Source organism: Bison bison, unplaced genomic scaffold (genome assembly GCF_000754665.1).
Source record: "Bison bison bison isolate TAMUID 2011002044 unplaced genomic scaffold, Bison_UMD1.0 scf7180017864471, whole genome shotgun sequence".
Taxonomy (NCBI): domain Eukaryota; kingdom Metazoa; phylum Chordata; class Mammalia; order Artiodactyla; family Bovidae; genus Bison; species Bison bison.
In genome coordinates, this window is record NW_011495032.1 from 23,793,107 (window position 1) to 23,816,939 (window position 23,833).

Sequence of the window (23,833 nt, forward strand, 5' to 3'; positions counted from 1 at the left end):
CTTTCCTTCAAAAGAAGAATGAAATAGGCTATCCTTAAAGCAAAAGGCATCTTCTTGTTATATCCAGCAGTTTAGTAATCTTTATTCATCATGCAAAGCCATATGAAAATGCAGCTGACACCACTTCTCTCAACCCCTTCCTCAAGAACAGTATATAGTGTACATCAAAATAAAAACTTTAAATTATATTTATATCACATCTAAGCAATTTATTTATAATTACTATGAAGAACTCCACAATGCCCAGGAAAAGATAGTTACTGGTTCAGAATTAAGATCAGTAATATAAAACTAGAAGTGAACAGAAATATGTCATTGGCTATACATATGGTTAGGGAAAGAGACTGAGAGACTTAGTGCTAGCTTCTGAATTTTGCCACATGCAGATCTGATGCCCAAGCAATATGGCCATAAAAGAGATATGACAATGTAGAAACCACCATGCAAGAGAACCTACTGATATTTTATACACTATGAAATGCTATTTCAGTATAGTGGAACACTGAATATACTTTAATCACAAGCACGGTCCTCAGTTTAGTAATAATTTTAAATACAGCTTTAAAAGTCATAAATGTTACTTAACAATCAGGATAAAGGTAGGTGATGAATTCTCTCTTCAATTCCAACACGTAATAAATACAACTTTAACTGTAAAACTATTTAAAACCTTTAGAAAGCATGTTTTCTTTTTTCGTTTGGTTGCACCACATGACTTGTGGGATTTTAGTTTTCTGACAACTGACTGAACCTGGGTCCTCAGCAGTTGAGAGAGCAGAGTCCTAACCACTGCAGTGCCAGGTGAAATTCCCTTCTTTTTCTTTTAGAAGGTCAATTATTGATGCTAAACCAAAAGCTCCAGCAGACTTCAGAATTACCGAAACTTTTCATTAGTTTTAATAATTTCCATATTTCTGTCTAAAAAACTTCAAGGAATAAAAAGGCTATTATGTCTAATAACATTTTCCTTCTAATTTTCTCCTTGGGTGATAATACTATTCATGAGCCAAAGATGAGACAACCAAAAAGATTTTTAATGAACTTTCCTATTTATGTTTGCTTTTCCTTAAAAATTAGCTTTTACTAATACTCATTTAAAGCTACAATTAAACTAGATTAAAAGGCGAAATAACTTAAGAAATTTCAAACACACCAATGGGATTCATTCCTTTTCTAAATGGCCATACCCCAGCTTCACAACCTGAAATTTTATCAGTAATAGGAGATATTAAAACAGGATGTTTTAACATTTAATAGGACATTTTAAAGGAATTATTATTTTTTCCTTTTTTCAAAGTGTATGACTTATGATTAATAGGAAAAAATGATTCTACCCAATCCCATACTTAAATTTCATCAATGTTAGTGATTATTGTACTACATTTAGCATGGATACTCCAATATTCTAACAATGGCAGTAGATACACTTCAAGTGGCTCATTTAGTCATCAAGAAAGTGGAGAACAGATGTTGATCAATTTAGGCCAACTATGAATTTGACATCTATTCATATACTTATTTTTACGTCTTATACAAGATACAACTGACTCCCAGGAATAACATAAAGAGATATAGAAAAAATGAAAAGGAAAGGCTGTGTCCTTCACACGGTTCTCTTCATAGTACCAACTTCTTTGGGTCCCTAGATCATGCACATGCAACACTGTTAAATGAAGTCAGGTCACTCTGGGCAAATGGGCAAGGGAACAGAAGGTAGATTTAGATTCTTACTGAGCATGCTCAAATTTTTAATGCACCAAAAAGCAAGAGATTTTCCTAAGGTGGAATAAATAAAAATAAGTAACCTATTTTAAAACTACTTGCTATATTTCATAAATTAGTGTACAAGTTCCACAGCAGCAATACATTAAATAATGAAAAAACTATTAGGCCACAATATCCTCTTTTATAAAACCGATTTCTATGGCATTACATGTTAAACAGCAAATAAATACTTTCCTATCAGAGAGAAGTGTTCTTTTATAGATAATGGTCGTGGCTGTGATGGTGGTGGAGGGGTAAAAAAAAATTCTCATTTGAGATACCCATACTGTATAAACAAGGATCTATTAGGATTTATGACTTCTAAATAATACATTTCACTTCTGTTTGGGAGCTATATAAGATAATCATTTTTTACAATAAATGATAAAAAGGTAGTGTGCACCAGGAGAGTACATTTATAGAGGAAAGATGTCAGTAGTTCAGACCCAGGCAACTTGATTTGAAGATTATAAGAAGCCAATCAATACTGGTTTATTCTGTCAAAGAGATAAGAAGTTTTTGTTAATTGGCCACCCTGGGAGTAGAGACCAATCAGCCAGCTCCATTTCAGTCCCATTTCTCAAAGATAATGTACTAAAGCTTTAAAACTCTCCTCACCTATTTTCCAAATAATACATTATCAACTAAATGAAATTGATACACATTGAATAATAAGGCTCAGGTCCATTGGGTGCATTTTTCCTTTCCTGATGTTAGAATAAACATGCTCAGTAATGAAGAAATCCCAAGCATTTGCAGACCTTTTGGAGACAGGCCTCTCCCTTGTTAGTAGCCATGCCAAGCTGCTCTTTAATACACAGGGATGCAGACTCCAGGCCAGCACAAATGGTAACTAAAGATTGTACCTGACCTGGTGCTAGCATATAGGGGGGGTGCGCTTTGCAAGGAGAGTCTAATACACCCTGGGGTAGTGGAAACACACACTAGAATGGAAAGATGTTCTGCTTGGGGACAGAGAGCCAGGATCCTTCTCCAGCAACTGCCTCACTGACTTCTGCCTCCTCATCTCTGTCCTACCCTCTGTTGTGGCTGCTGCTGAGTTGGGCTCCGGTGAGCCGTGCTCAGGAGTCCTGTGCACCAGCACCTCCCCCTCTTGCACACGTTTGATCCCTAGGTCAGTGGAGCCGTGCTGGATCGGGGAGCCAGGAATACTCGAGTCAGCCTCGTTTGAGAAGTCAAAGCCATCTGGGATTCAACATATAAAATTTTAGTGCTTTTTTGCTGCTCTATTCTTTTCTGAGCATTTTGACCCAGGCAGATAAGAGAATGTATATATGGATATGACATAAACACAAACATTATTTATATAGTTACATGTGTGTGCACAGCATGCACACACATAAGGCAGCAGATGAACAATGTGAGGTTTGCAAATGAATAGGAGAAAAAAATAGAGATCATTAAAATGGCAATTAATCTCTCTTAGGCAAGACAGCTTGACTATTCAAGTAGCATATGCCTATGAAATACTGCTGGACTCAGCACTTACAAGACAAGGAAAAGAAAGATAAAAATCAGTTATTTTATGTATAGCTTGTATTATACCATTAGTTTGGCCAGTTATATAATTTTCTCCCACACTGCTCATACAGGTACCTTTTTTCAGAAACAAGCTTAAAGAAATTTTTTTTCTATTGTTATTACTAGTTAAAAAAAAATTAACTTGATCTTATTTTCTGTTTCAACATTCAGAGAGCAGTTTAAATAACATCTTTCTACTTTATAAAATATATATACATATTTATATTAAAATGAATTCAGGTATACAAACCACATTTCTACTGCTATTTTTAACAACTAAACAATTTTACTTTAACTACAAGAGTACTATAATATCATGTGTAAAAATAGTCTGTAAAAACAGTGATAAATTTACTTTAACCCATGAGCGGGCTATAGGGATTTTATATTCACCTTCTCTCCTCCATCTATGGCGACGGATTGAAGCTGTTGTAATCGCACTCCGAGAAATCCTCGGCACTGTTGGAGTGACTTCGACTTTAAGTACTTTCTGGCCTTCTTGTGAAGAATCAGGAGCATCAAATGGTAATGAATTTTTCATGGCATTGGCAACCTAAAATGATAAGTCTATATGTACTTATATCCAATATACAATTTATGCTTACTGCACATTTCATGTTTCCATACTTTCTTGAATATGTATTTAAAAGTTGCTCTACAAAATAGAAAAGTATAATGTGTCAGAAATGTTTATATTTCCACTGGTCTGTATTCTTTTGGGTAGGCTTCTAAGATGAGAATTCATTTAAAAATATGAGTCACACACCCTCATGGACTCTCTGAAGTTGCTGGCTTTCAAGGAGAAAATAGATTCCAAAGAGTTTTAAACATATGAACCCTGATACAAGAAAATTTGGAGTAAGTTTCTTTCTGATTCTTCAGATGATAAATAACATGCAAAATTTAATTTATAATTTAAAAAATTAGCTTTGTTTTCATGAGGAGACATCTTTCCTAAACCCATCTGGCACTTTGTTCCATCAAGTTCTGCCCTCTGTGGAGGAGAGTGAGGTATCTGGCTGGAAAGTAATAGCCATTGGCTGCTCCATGTTTTCTGACTGAGTAGTGCTGACCTAGCAAAGATCTTGAGCTAGAGGACCATCTTTCTCCCTCACTCTCCACTTGGACAGGACAAGTGAAATGGAGCAAGCTGGATACCCCTGCCTGCTCTGCCAACTCAAACCTTCTCTCCCAACTCAAACCTTCGCTCCAGTGGGCTGTTTCAACATCTTAACTAAAGGGTAGGGAGTGAAGTCTTTCAATCTAACCTTAATCAGCAATAAAGATGGTACTTGTTTTTCTATCAACTATTTTATCTATTTATCATCTGGCTCTGTTTTTGAATAGAGAAAAGGAATGTCATTTCCTGGGTCCCTTGGAGACCCATAGCAATAAAGGATTATTCTAGAACTATAGATTATGAATCTCTTTACCTATATTGCCTTGGAAATGCCACTTCTACTTAATTTATAAGACAGGGATGAAATTATAAATTTAAAGAGTCTCGCAAATGCAAGGTGTTATTATCAAGGTGTAATTTTTTTATCTTCTTGTCCACTTGTTTTTTGTTTTTGGTCACACTGTGCAGCTTGTGGGATCCTGGTTCCCCAACCAGGGATGGAACTCTTGCCCTGGCAGGGACAGAGCAGAGCCCTAACTAATACTGTCAGGGAATTCCCTATGCAATCTTTTTTTTTTTTTTTACAGTAAACTTTAGGGTAAAATTAGGGATGCTGACATGAGGAAAAAAGAAAATTCAAATATGACAGAATTATATAAATGTCACTTCAATAAATTTATATTTAGCTTAAACTATAAAAAAGACATGAAAAAATTACTCAAAAATTATACTCTTAAATTGTTGCAAGTAAAAATACATAAATAATTTTAAAAATACAACTATTTAAAAAAATATACAACTCTAAAAATACTAGAAAAAATTTAGAAAATACAGAAAATTGCAAAGAAATAAAAACTATCCAGCTGAATCACCTAGAGAACTATTAACATTTGTTATGTTTCCTTTGTCCTGTCTAGATTAAAAAGAAAATAGCTATATACTACTTTACTACTAACACAGCTAGCATGTTTCCTTAATATTAATTTTCAAATAAATAATTTCATCAAGTAAATAACTTAATGATTCTCTGTTGTAAAATAATGTTTAGAGTTCAGATTCCTTTGCATTTAAAACAAACCTTGATCTAGTGTTCACAATACATTAAAAAAATTTTTAAGTAGTTTCTTGGGAAATGTTGGTAAAGATGGGATAGTAGCTCAAAGAAAACACATATACATTACCAAAAGGATGTGCAGAGTTATGTCATACTGTTACTGGTAACAATAAAAAATGCCTCCCTCACCCTACTACTGGACGTTCAAATTTAGTTTTTTATTGACCATCTTACCTTTTGGAGATATAGTTATTTTTGGAAGAGTATGAAATTTTTATGTAAAACTAAATATTAACTTGCTTTTTTTGTCATGCCTGTTGATAACTAGTTCATATTAATTTTGGTTTTAGAAAACTGATGGTTTATGGACTTCCCTATAGGTCTAACGGTTAAGACTTTGTGCTTCCACAGCAGAGGGTACAGATTTGATACCTGGTCAAGGAACTAAGATCCCACATGCCATACTGCATGGCCAAAAAATAAAACAACGCCCCCTTCCCCCCTCCAAAACAAAACAAAAAACTGATGGTTTAGAATTTAGATGTTTATGTAGTTAAAAAAAATATCAACCTTTTTTGGTGATGTGTTCAGTCACTTAAATATAGATAGCCTTTCCTTCTCCAAAAATTTGAGCAAATATTTATAGCCTCTCTTCTTTCTTTTCTTAAAGGATTTCAAGACACTTAATTCTTTAATTTATTTGAACTTTATTTTGCTATGTTGTAAAATAAGAGGATCTAAAACAATTTTGTTTCCTTTCCAACTGTTGGTATGGAATAAACCTGTTTTCCCCCTCCAATGATTAGTACTGCCTCATACATTACATACTGAATTTTATACCAGTAGTACCCTTTTACGGAAAAGGCAATGGCACTCCACTCCAGTACTCTTGCCTGGAAAATCCCATGGACGGAGGAGCCTGGTGCGCTGCAGTCCATGGGGTCGCTAAGAGTCAGACACGATTCAGCGACTTCACTTTCACTTTTCACTTTCATGCACTGGAGAAGGAAATGGAAACCTACTCCAGTATTCTAGCCTGGAGAATCCCAGGGACGGGGGAGCCTGGTGGGCTGCCGTCTATGGGGTCGCATAGAGTCAGACATGACTGAAGCGACTTAGCAGCAGCAGCAGCAGCAGTACCCTTTTTAGGCACAGGAAAGTTTAACAAAAAGTAAATATAATAACTTACCAATAGTGGTTGAGAAAAGAGTTCTAGTTGAGCTCTATAGATGATGTCATCAAGGACTTCCTGGCCAAGGTCCCATTGTCCATTATACCTATGGAGAAGCAGATTACAGTCTCTAGCAAATATCTCTCATTTTCAATAACAATCTTTTTTATTGCTCCAAGTCCTATTATTTTGGTTCTGTAACAAGATTTTCACATTAATTTTTGCATCATGAATTTCTAAACTATCCCAATTTTGGTTACAAGAACAAAAAGAAAAATTTAAATATTAACATTTAAAATATTTCACAGATATCTCTTAAAGATAATTGGATTTTATCATGTGTTGATATCTGGGTTATCTATTTGAATTCATGAAAATCTGGGTTATGAACTATGTGACAGTATTCAGACTTCAGTTTCATGACTAGTTATATTTTAAAAGTACTGAAAGGGCTATGAATAATTATATGTCAACAAACTGGACAATCCAGAAAATGGATGAATTCCTAGAAACATACAATCTACCAAGACTGAATCATGAAGAAATAAAAATCTGAACACACCCATCACTGTACCCACAGGAAATTGAATCATTAATCAAAAACCTCCCAATAAGTAAAAGATGGTCCCAATAAGGACCAGATGGATTCATGAGTGAATTCTACCACACATTTAAAGAAATAATATCAATCCTTAAATTCTTCCAATAGCGAACACTTTCACAGTCATATCATGAGGCCAGCATCCCCCTCATACAAAAACCAAACAAGGACACTATAAGAAAAGAAAATTACAAGCCAATATACCTCTGAGAAACATAGCATAAATGCAAAAATCCACAGCAAAATATTAGCAAACTATATTCAACAACTGATCACATACCACGATCAAGTGGGATTTATCTTGGGATGCAAGGATGGTTCAACATCTACAATTTAATCAACTGTGTGTGATACACCATATTAACAAAATGAAGGATAAATCCATCATAATAGCAGATGTAGAAGAAGCACTTGACAAAATTAAAAACCCATTCATGATTAAAAAAACCTCTCAAAAAAGTGGGTACAGAGTAGATGTACTACAGTATAATAAAGGCTGCATATGACAAGCTCATAGTCAATAACTACTTAACAGTGACAAATGATTAAGAACAAGATCTAAGATCAAGAATAAGACAAGGATGCCCACTCTTGCCACTTTTATCCAACACAGAGCTGAAGTTCAAGCAAATAAAAAATAAAAGAAGTAAAACTGTCTCTGTTTGCAGAAGACAAGTTTACCTGTGAACAACATAGATTCGAACTGCATGAGATCACTTATATGTGAATTCTTTTCAATAAGAACCAACTACTGTAATACACAATCTGTGGTTGATTGAAGCCATGGATATGGAAGGCTGACTATAAAGTTATACTCAGATTTTCAACTCTGCAAATGGCACCCAAACCCACTCATTGTTCAAGAGTCAACTGTAGAAAACTCTAAAGAATATACCAAAAAAACTGTTAGAATAAACAAATTTAGTAAAGTTATAGGTATAAAAACAATATATAAAAATCTACTGCATTTCTATGCACTAACAACAAACTATCAGAAAGGGAAATTAAGAAAATCATCCCACTAAGTAAAGTCAAGTCGCTCAGTCACATTTGACTCTTTGCAACCCCATGGACTATATAGTCCATGGAATTCTCCAGGCCAGAATACTGGAGTGGGTAGCCTGTCCCTTCTCCAGCGGATCTTCCCAACCCAGGAATTGAACCAGGGTCTCCTGCATTGCAGGTGGATTCTTTACCAATTGATTCTTTACCAACTATCAGGGAAGCTACTAGTAACAAACTATCAGAAAGAGAAATTAAGAAAACCATACAGGTCAATACAAAAAACCAAGTAATCCAATTAAAAAAAGGCAGAGAATTGAATAGACTTTTTCCCAAAGAAGACACACAAATGGCCAACAGGTACCTAAAAGAGGGCTCTACGTCACTAATCACTAGGGAAATGCAAATTAGTATCATCTCACATCTGTGAGAATGGTTAGTATCAAAAAGACAAGAAATAACAAATGTTGACAAGGATGTGCAGAAAAGGGAACCCTGTGCATTACTGGTAGAAATGTAAATCGGTGGAACAACTATGGAAAACAATATGGAGATTCCTAAAAAAATTAAAAATAGAACTACCATATGATCCAGCAATTCCACTTCTATTACACACTGGAAGGAAACTTAATCACTATCTCAAAAAGATATCTTATACCCCCATGTTCACTGGAGCATTATATACAGTAGCCAAGACATGGAAACAATCTAATTGTAAATTAACAGATAAAAGGATAAAAAAAATATGGCCTATATGTATATGTAAGTATGTATAAGGATTGCCAGAAGAAATATCAACCTCAGATACGCAGATGATACCACTTTAATGGCAGAAAATGACGAGGAACTAAGTGCCTTTTGATGAAAGTGAAAGAGGGGAGTGAAAAGGCTGGCTTACAATTCAACATTCAAAAAACTAAGATCAGGGTATCTGGTCCTATCACTTCATGGCAAATAGATAGGGACAATGTAGAAACAATGTCAGATTTCACTTTCCAGGGCTCCAAAATCACTGTGGATGGTGACTGCAGCCACAAAATTAGAAGATGCTTTGCTCCTTGGAAGAATAGCTATGACAAACCTCAACAGTGTATTAAAAAGCAGAGACATCACTTTGCTAACAAAGATCCGTAGAGTCAAAGCCATGGTTTTTCCAATAGTCATGTATGGATGTGAGAGTTGGACCATAAAGAAAACTAAACACTGAAGAATTGACACTTTTGAACTGTGGTGCCAGAGAGCTCTTCAGAGTCCCCTGGACAGCAAGAAGATAGAACCAGTCAGTCCTAAAGGAAATCAACCCTGAATATTTATTGGAAGGACTGATTATGAAGCTGAAGCTCCAATACTCTGGCCACCTGATGCGAAGAGCTGACTCACTGGCAAAGACCCTGATGCTGGGAAAAATTGAGGGCAAGAGGAGAAGGGGGTGACAGAGGATGAGATGGTTGGATGGCATCACTGACTCAATGGACATGAGTTTGAGCAAACTCAGGGAGATAGCTATCAACAGAGAAGCCTGACGTGCTGCAGTTCACGGAGTTGCAAAGAGTCAGACATGACTGAGCAACTGAACAACAAATATGTATTAGACAAACACACAGATGAACGGATAAAGAAAATAAGGTGTGTGTGTATACATATTTATTATACACACATATTATATATACAATTACATACACACAATAGAATATTATTCATTTAAAAGAAGGAAGAAATCCTAGGACTTAAGACTCCACACTTCCAATGCAGGGGGCATGGATTTGATCCCTGGTTGGGGAACTCCCGCATGACACATGGTCAAAAAAAAAAAAGGAAATCCTGCCATTTGTGACAACATGGATGGATCTTGAGGGCATCATGCTAAATTAAATAAGTCAGACAAAGACAAATGCTGTATAATCTCATATACATGTGGAATCTAAAACAAAACAAAACAAAAAGAGTAACTGAACTCATAGATACAGAAAGATTGGTGGTTGCCAGAGGCTGGCAAAAAGGGTACAAAAGGGTTGGTTCAAAAGGTACAAACTTCTAGTTATAAGATAAAATCCTGGGTATATGATGTACACCATGCTAACTATAGTTAACAATACAGTACCGAATATTAAAAAGTTGTTGAGAGAGCAGATATAAAAAGTATAATTCATTTAAAACTACTAAAAGAAATTCATATTAGAAAAATAAGATAATGGGTCCATCATGGAACAAAATATTCCATGTTGTGAAACTAATAAGGAAAAAGGGAAATATTAAGTTTTAAAAGACTAGGAAGAATCCACACAATTTCACAGTACATCTACTTACATGGCATAATAAACTCCTGTGAGAAGCTGCACCATAAATTCGGGATCCAACACTATTCGACCACAGAGTTCTTTCCACTGTTTTTCATGTTGCCGTGGAAACCCACTCACACAAACCCTAGGAAAATACATTATTTAAGTGTGATTTGCTGATTCATTAAATAAAATATTTTTGTGTTCATAAGTTCACATATTCAACACTTACTGAAATATTTTTTAAGTACTTGTTATGTGTCAGTCACTATCATGGGTCTATGCATACAGTTGTAAATAGGTAAAAAGATAAAAAAAAAAATCTATGCTCTCACAAAACACACATTCTAGTGGACTATAGCAATAAAAGCAATGAAAAAGTGAAAGTTGCTCTTTGTGACCCCACAGACTATAGCCCACCAGGCTCCTCTGTTCATGGAATTCTCCAGGCAAGAATACTTGAGTGGGTAGCCATTCTCTTCACCAGGGGATCTTCCTAACCCAGGGATCAAACCTGGGTCTCCTGAATTATAGGTAGATTCTTTACTATCTGAACCACCAGGCAAGCCCTCAAGCAACAACTTTTCTCAAATAGGTATCTCTTTCATAATTCTCCTTCTCCCTCTTCACAAAAGAAATGCATAACTTTCACACGTCCCAAATTTTATCAGGATGGATTAGTGGATGATACAGAACTCTCAAAACAAATTTAAAGTGTCATAAACGATCCTCTATTTTCCATCTCATTAAAATATGCTTCCAGAAAAGTTATGTTTAATAATTAGCAGAGATGTTATATACCTCTATTATTTTAATAAATTAATTTATCAGAATAACTGCAATGGTGAGTTCAGAAGAAATTTTTTAGTGTTTAGTGCATTTTGGTCTCTGGAAATATTTTTATATTTTTAATTTACATATTTTCTTTGTGGCAGAGGTTTATAATTAGTTGATCAATAAAAGACCTTTAAGTATAACAGCACTATATTAGGATAAAATTTATGTGGATAAAGTGCAATACACATTCCATTTTAAGGAGAAAGACTACTAAAGAAAGACTATTTTTCATTTATTCCATATATGGATGATGGTATCATGGTATCAATTAGATCACTGTGTATTTACATTATACACATTAAAAATAGCAATTAACAATTATTTGTTTTATTATGTTAATATTTACATGCTGGAAATCATATAAAAAAGAATAAAAAATTTAAATGTTAACTTAAAAATGTATAAAGGCTATCAAGTTTTTCAAAATTCATTAGGGGACACGTGAGTAAAAGTTTGAGGATGGAGATCAGCCCTGGGATTTCTTTGGAAGGAATGATGCTAAAGCTGAAACTCCAGTACTTCGGCCACCTCATGCGAAGAGTTGACTCATTGGAAAAGACTCTGATGCTGGGAGGGATTGGGGACAGGAGGAGAAGGGGACGACAGAGGATGAGATGGCTGGATGGCATCACTGACTTGATGGACGTGAGTCTCAGTGAACTCCAGGAGTTGGTGATGGACAGGGAGGCCTGGCGTGCTGCGATTCATGGGGTCGCAAAGAGTCAGACATGACTGAGCGACTGAACAGAACTGAACTGAAACTCTATCATCATTTGTTATTAAGGAACTCTGTAAGATGCCATACTAAATGTTACCAGTTAGAGATATAGCAAATTTGTTTAATTGAGCCAAAAATAGTCATCTATAAATAAATTGATCTGTAGATACGCAGTAAGTGCTTAAACAATATACTCTCTTGATAAGAACATCTAGGTTAGAATAGTTACATGTATACGTATGGCTGAGCTCCTTCACTGTTCACCTGAAACTATCACATTGTCTGTTAATCAGCTATACCCCAATACAAAATAAAAAGTTTAAAAAAAACAAACAACATGTAGATTAGAGACAAGAATTCTGTTAGTCATTAATCTTGTTTTTATACACGAGTGGAAATAATACACTTTAAAATAATCTACAAATTTATAAATCAAATTAACAGCTAATTTAGACTGGCCTACCTCCAATTAGCAAAAGTGAGTTTTGTTATAAATAGGACCACAGTTTCTTCTCAGTAATACACCAGTATGAACCTGTGCAAAGCATTTGTAGTAGTGGCTGGGGGTGGGGCATGTGGGGCTGATCCTCATGATACCTTCCTGGTATTCACACCCTGTGTCATCCCCTCCTCTTGAGCATGGGTGGAACCTGTGATTTGCTTGTAACATGGAAAAGGTGATACCATTTTCATGCATACATGTACATGATGATGTGATTATATTACATAAGACTGTAGTGCATCGTCTCTTATTCCTCTGCTTTGAAGAAGTGAGCTGCCATGCTGTAGGCTGCCTAAATTGGGAGGCTCACATGGCAAGGAACTGACACTGGCCTTCAGCAGACAGTCCATATGAAATTGAAGCCCTTAGTCCTACAACTATAGGAACTGAATTCTGCCAAGATAAGTGTATAATTCCTCAAATGAACCTCAGATATGATGGCAACTCCAGTGGACATCTTAACTGCAGCTTGTAATACCCTAAGCAGAAGCCCCAGCTAAGTGACACTTAGATTTCTGACCCACAGAAAACTGAAATAATAAATGTATGCTATTTTAAGCAACTAAATTCATAGCAATTTGTTATGAAGCAATAGAAAAACTAACATAGCATTTAACTTTCAGGGGGTAGAGAAGGCTTACCCTTTTTATTTGTGCTTCCTCAAATAAAAATCAACTGGGCAGGATAAACTGAGTGTTCCTTCTATAATTAAAATTCCCCTCCTCTGTCTCCAAACCAATTTATATTAATTTTTTTTCAATAGCGGAAATAAAAATTTTAGCCCAGGTCTATTCATATTATTAGACATTCTGGTTTGGTAACGATTAGAATATACAACTATAAATGAGACATACACATAATTGATGCTAATCTTATCCAAAGAAGAGACAGTTATTTGTGGGATACAGAAAGGAAAAAGTTCACATTTCTTTACTTTCTCTATACAGAAGACTATTTATTCAAAACACTCGAAGTGACTTATAAAAACTGGCATCCAGGCAGTGATCAAGTATACCAATAAACCACCTTGAACCTAAATCATCTTGGCTTAGCTTGATGCTGAGCTACAAAGTACTTCTTTAATACCGAAGTACTTTCAAGAAATCATGATGTATGAGGAATGATAGAAAATTCCTATAGGAATATAAGTTTCCTGAGTTTTGTTTACTGCTGTATCACCAGGGGTTAGAACAGTGCCTACCAGCGAGAATGTGCTCAATAAAAATGTATGAAATAATGATAAGTATTCTGCTTACCTGGAGCCCATTCGGCAAAGAGACTGGTAAGATGAAGCAGGCATATACACGATAGCAGAATTATAACATAACATGAGAAAACTCAGGACTTCAAACCTAGAAAAAACAAAAACAAGGAGAAAAAGATTACAAATAATTATTTCTACTTACAGATTGTAGTAAATGATTTCTTTGTTGGATGGTTATAACAACAATGCCTTAATATTGATTTTCATTATTTCTCAATCAGATCATTGTAATATCCTCCTCAATAATTTCCCTATTTCCATTTGCCTTATTAAAGGTCAGAGTACTTGCTGCCATCTATATTTTCTTCCTCAAAAATCCCCTATCATGCTTGAATAGGTCTTTACGATGAGTAAAGTCAATAGTGACAGACTATTAATCTACTGTTACTATTAATCTACTGTTACTATTGACTGCATCGTAAAGACCAAACTCATCAAGGCATACAAGGTCCTTTAAAAATCCACCCTCAACCTACCTCTCCAACCTTATTTCCCTCCACTGTCTACCACATACACCATGATATTATAACAGTTTTCTTATATCATTCCATGAATAATGCCATAATCTTTCATAATACCTTGCCTTTTTTTTTTTTTACTGATGTTACCCTTTCTTACTACAACACTTTTCACTTGGAAAACTCCTACTAAAAGGTTTCAAATCCTGGCTCAAATTTTAATTTCAGACATAACGACATTCTTAATTCTCCCAACTAAAATAAACAAAAACTGTTCACCTGTATAGCTCTAATACACTATTTATCCCACTAAATCAGTTCTCTGTCTCTACCTCTGTTTTATCCATTCAGTAATAAGCAACTTTAGGACAGAGACCCTAATTTACTCATCTCTAACTCTAGTGTCAGACACGGTGTTTAAAACATTATTATTGCTCAATTAATTTTTATTGAATGAATAAATGAATGCTTTCTTAATCTGTACAATAACTAACAAAGTGGCTCCTAAGCCTGAATGCACATTATAGTTATTTAAGGACATTCTGGAATAATATATTCCATGTCTCAACACAGACTGACCCAATTAGAATCTCTGAGGGCAGGACCCAGGAACACAGTACTTCTAAAAAGCTTGCCATAGGTGGTGAAGAGTATATTGAAAGTCTTTGTGCTACTTCTGAAATATTTTTTTTAAGTCAGAAATTATTTCAAAATGAAAAGTTAAAAACTGAGTTCAAAGTATGACACAGAAGCAGTTCACATCTTCAGATCCTTTCTCCTTCTCTATGCTGCTAGGTTCACTGAAGATTTATTTTCTGAAACTGAAGACTTATTTTCTGAAAGGATAAAAGAGAAGTTTCTACCAGGGAACCACCAAGCACAAGTGTGGTTTGGGTTGGAGTGGGGAGGATGGGAAGTTACTGAAAATAGAAAACTTAAGTAAAATGGGTCTTACTGGATACTGATACCTCAAGTTTTCCTTCCCCACTTGGCCATCAGAATGCTAGCAGCCCTCTGGTTAAGAAACTAGAAGAGTTTTCTTTAGAGAATTTGACCACCCTAAGAGTAAAGACTTAAAAATATGGACTTGGGAAGTTCACCAAATGAATGGCCCAGTGAGAAATTGTGAAGTTCATACTCAATGAGCCCCTACCAACATGGTCATAGCTTCTCATTTTTAAAAATTCCCTGCTCTTACACATAAGTATGGAAAAATGGATTATCAGACATCTGATGAACTTCATTAATAGGAAAATGAGGTCAAAATAAAGAAACAGGGGCAGGGGAACACAATTTGGGGGATATAATAAACATAAAAGAGAAAACAATAACTTTAAATAAAGCAAATTATCATTAATATTCTAAAAAAAGAGATGCTGTTTCAAAAATAAAAAAACAACAAAAATCCAAATATGAACTATTTTAAAAGACCATTCAGAATGTACAAAATATGATACATTTTGTCCATATCTTTAAGTCTTTCCTCTTAGGGTGGTCAAATTCTATTCCAGATATACAAAATATGATGACAGAAATTAAAAACTCAGGAACAGAACTGGTGGATGAAGTTGAGGAAATATCATAGAAAGTGAACCCAAAGGAAAAAGATATGGCAAATGGAAGAGGAAAGAGTACCACAACAAGAGCTCCAAATAAAAGCTCCACAAGAAAGACAATAAAAGACCAAATAAATAAAGGACAAATAATAAAAGACTAGATAAGATGGAGAGGCTAAACTAATTAACAAAAAATAATTAAGCAAAGTTCCCGGTCTGAAGGACATGAGTTTCCAAATCAAAAAGGCCCATGTACTGCTCAGCACAAACAGGAAATAAACCCACACCAAGAAATATCACATGGAATTTCAGAATACGAGGAACAAAGAATGAGGATCTAGGGTGCAAGAAACGGTGGATCCATCCACACAGGAAAAAGACAAAGGGAATTCCCAGGGTAACAGTGAGGGGAAATACCAAGATAAGAAGTATACACCAGGCAAAGAGGGAAACACAGTCCAGATTGCAGTAAGTCAAAAAAGGCTCTGGGAGCTCCTTTATCAGGAAGATAAAATTGAGAAAATAACTGGTATAAACAAAGTTTTGGAAGGCTATGTAGAAAACCGATAGAAAATTTACAGGGCTAAATTTACAAAGCACATAGTAAACAAAGAAAACAAAAGGTCAAAGATGAACTTCAAGGAAAACAAAAAGATAAGCAGGAGAGGAAAAGTAACCAGTCACAAAGCTCAGCTCTGAACAGTTCTGATGAGCAATGTTCATTCAAGGGGTTTCCCTGGTGGTCCAGTGGTTAAAGACTCCACAGTCCCAATGCAGGGGGCATGGGTTAAATCCCTGGTCGGGGAACTAAGATTCTGCATGCTGTACAGCACGGCCAAAAAAAAAAAAAAAAAATCATTCATAATAATGAGAAATTTAAATAATGAATTCTCCAGAATTACAAGATAACTATACTGAGAAGAAAGGACGAGAGAGCTAACAACCTAAAGTTTTATCTTTCATAGAGATAAGTTATTAGATAATGCCCCAAAGTGAAAAATTTTTAAAACAGTAAATTACTACGAAGATGGTAAATATTAACAGCAAGATTTTTCAACCTCAGCACTATGGACATTTTGGCCTAGATAAGTGACTGTTGTGGGGCCCGGCCCAGGCGTGGTAAGATGCTGAACAGCACCCTGACTTTTACACTTGAGATGCTTGTAGCAGTCTTCCCTCCCACTTAGTTGTGACAATCAAACAAGTCTCCAGATGCTGACAAATGTTCACTGAAGAGGCAGAAGTGCCCTGGTTGAGAACCACTGGTTAAAAGTTGTTACATCTAGGAAAGGAGAGTGGAAGGGACAGGGAGACAGAGACTGCAGTTTTTTGTAATAAACTCTAGAACTAATACATGTTTAACTTGGAAAAAAAAAAGTGTGTATTTCTGACATAGCTGACTGTACAAAAAAGTAAAACATATAGCAAAAACAACAGCACAATGAGATACCATTTTTCATACTCACTAAGAACAGATATAATAAAAAAGATGGAAAAAAAAAAAGAGTAGGTAAAGATGTTGAGAAACTGGAACTATCATACATTGCTGGTGGGACTGCAAAATGGTACACAATTCTGGAAAACAATATGTCTCTTCTTATACCAAACGTGAACCAAAGTAATTATAGCTAACTATTAAGTCTAAATTAACAATTTTAACATCTACAGTTTTGATTATTACCGGTTTTGTGCAGTGAATGTTTCCCTCTGAGGATGAAGATCACTGTAAACAACCCTGATGAGATCATGCTGACATAATGCCCCTTCTGTCAAGGCCATGGATCCAATCGTGGAGGGCTATAAAAATAAGGTAAAGTATGAGATTGTGTCTTTAAAATAAAATAAAAATCTGTAACATGAGAACATTTAATTCTGCTTCAACAAAAGGCAGTTTCAGACCATTTCTTCTTCTCTTTCAAAACCTCTTCAATTTTTCAATTATATATGTTCTATAGCTCCTTTTAAAACATATATACAATATATAAAACTAAAAATACACTGCTTTGGTTTTTGATATATTATGGAATGAATCTATATTTAGGACACAGAATAAGAAAAGTTGCTTAAAAGAATAATAATTAATTTGTTTGTTTCCAGAACTCAGAGCACTCTTGGGGACTATATATTCAAACCCAGAGGTTTGTCTAACTTCAGGGAGGCTGGTACTCTCATTAATCTTACATTAAGAAAGCAAGGTGTTGGAAGTTATAATTGTGTAATACAAACAAGAATAAATACTATGATCAAAAGTCTCTTTAACAGTGACATAATTGATTTCATGTTTCTACAGTTCAGTTCAATTCAGTTGCTCAGTCATGTCCGACTCTTTGCGACCCCATGAATCGCAGCACGCCAGGCCTCCCTGTCCATCACCAACTCCCAGAGTTCACCCAGACTCACGTCCATCGAGTCAGTGATGCCATCCAGCCATCTCATCCTCTGTCGTCCCCTTCTCCTCCTGTCCCCAATACCTCCCAGCATCAGAGTCTTTCAATTTGTAAATGTCTCACTATCCTCCATTTTATTTTATAACTTGATACACAGAACACTGTTAAAATCTAATGTTTAGAAATGTTCTATGCTAAAATCAGCCTTGGTTAAGTAAGAGGCATTCTAATGAAAAACAAAGTCCCAGGGGAATTAATTAAAAAATAAACAGCTGCATTGAGCTATGAAGCAACTAGATACTGCTTGCTGTTAAGAAAAGTGAATCTAATTTTTAGACTACTAGTGAATTAGTTAATTTAAATGCTTTCCTCACAACTTAATGCACTAAAGGGCCAACAGACAAGAAGCTTGATTTATGACATATATCCTTAAAGAGAGCAGGCAGGAGTTCAGGTCAATAGGAGCCATCTACCTACATAATTATCAGTGTTCTCACAATCTTCAACCAAATAAATACTGGAAAAATCAGAAGTGTAAGGTTATTGAATATCTAGAATGCATCAATCAGACTACTTTAAATGGAAATAAAATAATTACTGTGTTAATATTCTTCTAAGTAGTTATTTTCCTAAAAAATAATAAAAAGTAAATCAATCTAACATAGATCATTTCTAATTAATATAGATGACTTAAAAAATTTAAAGGAACATTTCTAAAAATTCATATAATAAAAAAGACCAGCGATGATATTGGTAGAAGAATAAAAAATAAACCAGAACTAGAGGAAAACTGTCCAATAATTAATTTCTATCTCTCCTGACAACAGCTCAGCTTTATATCACTAATAACAAACATCTACATTTAAAGAAACAAATCCGTAAAGATGTGTTAGGAATAATTTATCTCTAGTAAGAAACTGACTTTTGCTCAATATATTGACAATTTTTAAAAATTTTACCTCTCCAATCTTACTTACCTCATGATATATTGACGGCTTGGATAAGGAAGGGATGGTAAAAGACAGAACTTTATTGTTTCCATCTTTATCAGCAATTTCCTATGGTAGGAAAATGAAATAGTCACACAACTCTATTAAAAGAAATAATAATTGCTTTCTTAATTTAACAAATATATAATTGGCAATTGAGGAAGACTTTTAGAAATGGTAATAAAAATATTATTACCCTTCTGTATCTTTAACCAATTAGCCAATTTGTACACTTTGGTAGTTGAAGTCCTTTGGGAGACATTGAGAGATATAATAATACAGTTAATCAAAAATACCATGACAGTAAAGATATGAAATAGGCACACATATAAATCCTCATGATAAATTTGCAGGACAGCCATGGAGATTACAAGTAATCACATCTTTTAGTAGAAACTAGGTGAGTGGCAACCCACTCCAGTATTCTTGCCTGGAGAATCCCAGGGACAGAGGAGCCTAGTGGGCTGCCGTCTATGGGGTCGCACAGAGTCAGACACTACTGAAGCGACTTAGCAGGAGCAGCAGCAGCTGAGTTTAAAAGATTAATGGAAAGATAACACAGACGATTAGCATAGCCCTGGCCCTAGGATGACATGCAAATTTGTGAAGTGTTCCACATTTTTGGAATAGGAGAAAATATTTGCAAATGATGTTACAGATAAAATATACAAAAGCTCATACAACTCAAGAACAAAAAAACAAACAACCCAATTGAAAAAAGGGAAGACCTTAATAGACATGTCTCCAGTGAAGACATACAGATGGCCAGTAGGCACATGAAAAGATGCTGGAAATGCAAGTGAAAGTGCAAGTCACTCAGTTGTATCTGACTCTTTGCGACTCCATGGACTGCAGTCCATGGAATTCTTCAGGCCAGAATACTCGAGTAGGTAGCCTTTCCCTTCTCCAGGGGATCTTCCCAACCCAGGGATCGAACCCAGGTCTCCGGCATTGCAGGCAGATTCTTTGTCAGCTGAGCCACAAGGGAAGCCAAAGAATACTGGAGTGGGTAGCCTATTCCTTCTCCAGCAGATCTTCACAACCCAGGAATCAAACCAGGGTCTCCTGCATTGCAGGTGGATTCTTTACCAACTGAGCTATCAGGGAAGCCTCAACATCATTAATTTTAGAGAAACGCACATCAAAACTACAATGAGGTACTACCTCACACCAGTCAGAATGGTCATCATTAAAAAGTCTACAAATAACAAATGCTGGAGAGGGTATGGAGAAAATGGAACCCTTCTACACTGTTGGTGGGAATGTAAGTTAGTAAAGCCACTACAGAAAATAGTATAGAGGTTCCTCAGAAAACTAAAAATAGAATTCCCATATAAAAGATTAAAATTAAAGGTCTTAGCCAAGACAGCTACACTTATTAAAAGAAAATCTTACAATTATTCAGTAATAAATTAATGACCTGAAATAAGCTACATATTAACATAATTATATGGTACTAGTCCAAGTGATTAATCATAAGTTCATACTTAATAGTTTTTACTGAACTACAGAAACATCCCTGTGGTTTTTAAAAAGCATTTTATCTTTCACTGAAAAAGTCATGGCATTCATTTCTACAGTCGTTGGCACCTCCAGTCTTCTACAGCTATCAGTAAAAACCTGCCTACAGACACCAGCAATTAGAGGGGTGAAATGCCCCTCCTGCACCAATCCTTTTGTCTATTGTCTTATTTTAATCTGTTTCTTTTAAAACCATATTAGTATACATGACTGGCATAAAATCCAGAGAGAGACTACCCTTAGTAGACCTAGAAGGAAGGTGGTCAGAGAGATGAGTGGTTGTACAGCATAAAAGGAAGAAACAACAATAAAAAACAACTATCATCACCAAAACACAAACCCAAAAGAACTTTTTTCCTTGAGAACCAGTTTCTGAGTTTAACATGTCACAGGAGAGTATCAGTCGCATGTGAACAAAGGCTATACCTCTAATTTTGGCAGGAAAGTGGTTTAAAAATCCCTAGAGAAATCATTTACCCACTCTGTAGTCAAACTAGTTACCACATCTGAGCCACAGTGTCTCAGAGAAAGTCTATACTAAGATCAATGGGCCTGATTTAAGTTAGGTGATAAAATTTTAATTTTTATCCCTAAATTTCAAATAAAGTCAAATACTTTTGATTTTTATCCATGTATATCTGTGGAGAAGGTGTTGGCTACTGTAGCAAGGGAGAAGTGCTGGGGTGAGAAAAGAAGAAAAAAGAGAAATGAATACACGAAAGAAATCCAGGGTGGTAAGAAAAACTGAGAACCACAGAGATGAAAGAACAAAGATATTAAGGGAATTAAAAGACGACAGAAACCCGAGGTTACATTTATGATACATAATTGAGTGTTTTTAAAATAGTACACTATTTTTAAGATACCAAAAGATAATTAAATCATAGCACCAACAAGTACTGTCAAGAACTTGTTAGGCATCCCCAAATTTTTTGCTTCATTTGTTCCACCACTGAAGTTTATTATACCAAACAATACAAATAACTTACATCAATAAACATTTACTAAGTGCCTGTGCTAAGCACTAGAGACATGATGATAGATAAAACAAAATTTCCTATTTTCAAAGAAAAATCAGGCAAGGTAGCAAAGTAATTTTATACCTACACCAGCTTTTCATTAAAACAACTCACTTTAATTATGAGACCACTTCTATTACTACTACTACTTATAATAATAGTGGTAAACATTCAATAAACACCTCAGGCAACACACTGGGTACTTCTAATCGCTTTTAATACTACTATCAATGTTTTATTTGTTTTACAAATGAGGCAACTGAAATCAAGGTATGAATTAACTTGCTTAAATTTAAAATAGCCAGCAAGTGGCAGGGCCTATTTTTAAACAAAATACAAGTGACTTCAAAGGCCAGGTTTCTTCCTTCAGATTTCAATGATGGAAATGCTCTTTAATGATTTTTAAAGAGATAATGCTTAAGAGAAATGGGCACTGGTGCAAAAGAATATTTTTTGTAGACTCAAATGTTTTGTGAGGTACTTTAGTTGAGGTACCTCTCATCTACAAACATAGTTTTATTATGCAAAGTGTTTGTTTACAGGGAATACACAGAATACTAGGATTCAAGGGGCTGGAATTTCAACACCAATGTTCTAAACGGGACACCATGAGAAAAAAAACAACCAGAATGTTTAAGGTACCTAAGAATTCCTTAAAAGAAAACAATTTCATGAACAATACAGTATCAGATACATAATGTTTTATCAAATGATTATTAAAAATAAATTTAAAAATTTTTAATGTAAGGCATTACAAATATTAGTCAATTTAAAAATCAGAAAAATAAGCCATAAGTAATTTTATCAATTATAATAGTTTCACCTACTTTATAAAACGCATTACTAGCATACACTGAACACCTATGTACTCAATTTAATTAATTCAAATAAGTTATTCAACAGACATTTAAATTTCTTTTCCTCTAACTATTCTGTATTATTTCAGAAGACTTAAAAAAATATATTTGACATTTTCCAAACTATTACTTTCCACTTACCAAATTGTAAATTCCTAACAGAAGTGCTTCAATGCAACCATTACTCTGTCTGTCTCGGCTAACTGTAAGCCGTAAATAAACCCACATCAATTCTGGCAAGAACTGCAGTGTGAACCTCTTAAGTCGAACTTCAGAGCTACGATAGAGCTCAAACAGCTGGTGGCAGACAGGTTCCAGGAGCTAAAAAGAAAATAAAGTTCATCAGCTATTTCTATTCTTTTGGCTGTATTTTTTTACACATATATTTGTATTTTAAAAATAAATTATATGTTAATTTTTGCTTATTCGAAATCAGTGCAACCAAAACCTCAATCTCTATTTACACAGAGACGACACATTGAACTGACCAATTCTGTAACTATAAGAAGTCCTTCATGCCCATATAATATCAACATCTCTTTCAACACACTGTACTATTTAACTTCTTAGATAATCAGTCCTTTAATATACTAGTTTACAGTTAGTGAGTTTCTTTTTCTGTTCTTACCAACCCTTACAATCTTCCATTTTTAAATTTTGATTGGAAGAAAGAATGTCAAATGATATTGTCGGAAATAAACTTAAAATTTCAACTTTCAGTTCAGTTCAGTTGTTCAGTCATGTCCAACTCTTTGCGACCCCATGGACTGCAGCATACCAGGCTTCCCTGTCCATCACCAACTCCCAGAGCTTGCTCAAATTCATGTCCATCGAGTTGGTGATACCATCCAACCATCTCATCCTCTGTCGTCCCCTTCTCCTCCTGCCTTCAATCTTTCCCAGCATCAGGGTCTTTTCAAATGAGTCAGTTCTTTGCATCAGGTGGCCAAAGTACTGGAACTTCAGTTTCAGCATCAGACCTTCCAAAGAATATTCAGGACTGATTTCTTTTAGTATTTACTGGTTTGATCTCCTTGCTGTTCGAAGGATTCTCAAGAGTCTTTTTCAACACCATAGCTCAAAAGCATCAATTCTTCAGAGCTCAGCTTTCTTTATAGTCCAACTCTCACATCCATACATGACTACTGGAAAAACCATAGCCTTGACTAGACGGACCTTTGTTGGCAAAGTA

At 35.1% G+C, this 23,833-nt stretch overlaps 1 protein-coding gene across 3 annotated transcripts in view; it reads right to left on the reverse strand.

Moving 5' to 3' along the window:
* Positions 1–23,833, reverse strand: part of FAM126B (family with sequence similarity 126, member B) — a 64,665-nt gene that overhangs the window by 8,949 nt on the left and 31,883 nt on the right. For 2 of the 3 annotated variants that reach the window (XM_010860956.1, XM_010860958.1), the window contains 8 exons: positions 22,783–22,962; positions 19,233–19,313; positions 17,550–17,665; positions 13,847–13,942; positions 10,562–10,678; positions 6,670–6,757; positions 3,700–3,859; positions 2,803–2,970 (listed from right to left, as the gene is read on the reverse strand). In XM_010860956.1, the coding sequence (XP_010859258.1) occupies positions 2,803–2,970; positions 3,700–3,859; positions 6,670–6,757; positions 10,562–10,678; positions 13,847–13,942; positions 17,550–17,665; positions 19,233–19,313; positions 22,783–22,962 (1,006 nt within the window). The remainder of the gene's footprint in view (positions 1–2,802; positions 2,971–3,699; positions 3,860–6,669; positions 6,758–10,561; positions 10,679–13,846; positions 13,943–17,549; positions 17,666–19,232; positions 19,314–22,782; positions 22,963–23,833) is intronic. The other variant, XM_010860957.1, reaches the window with a different exon arrangement.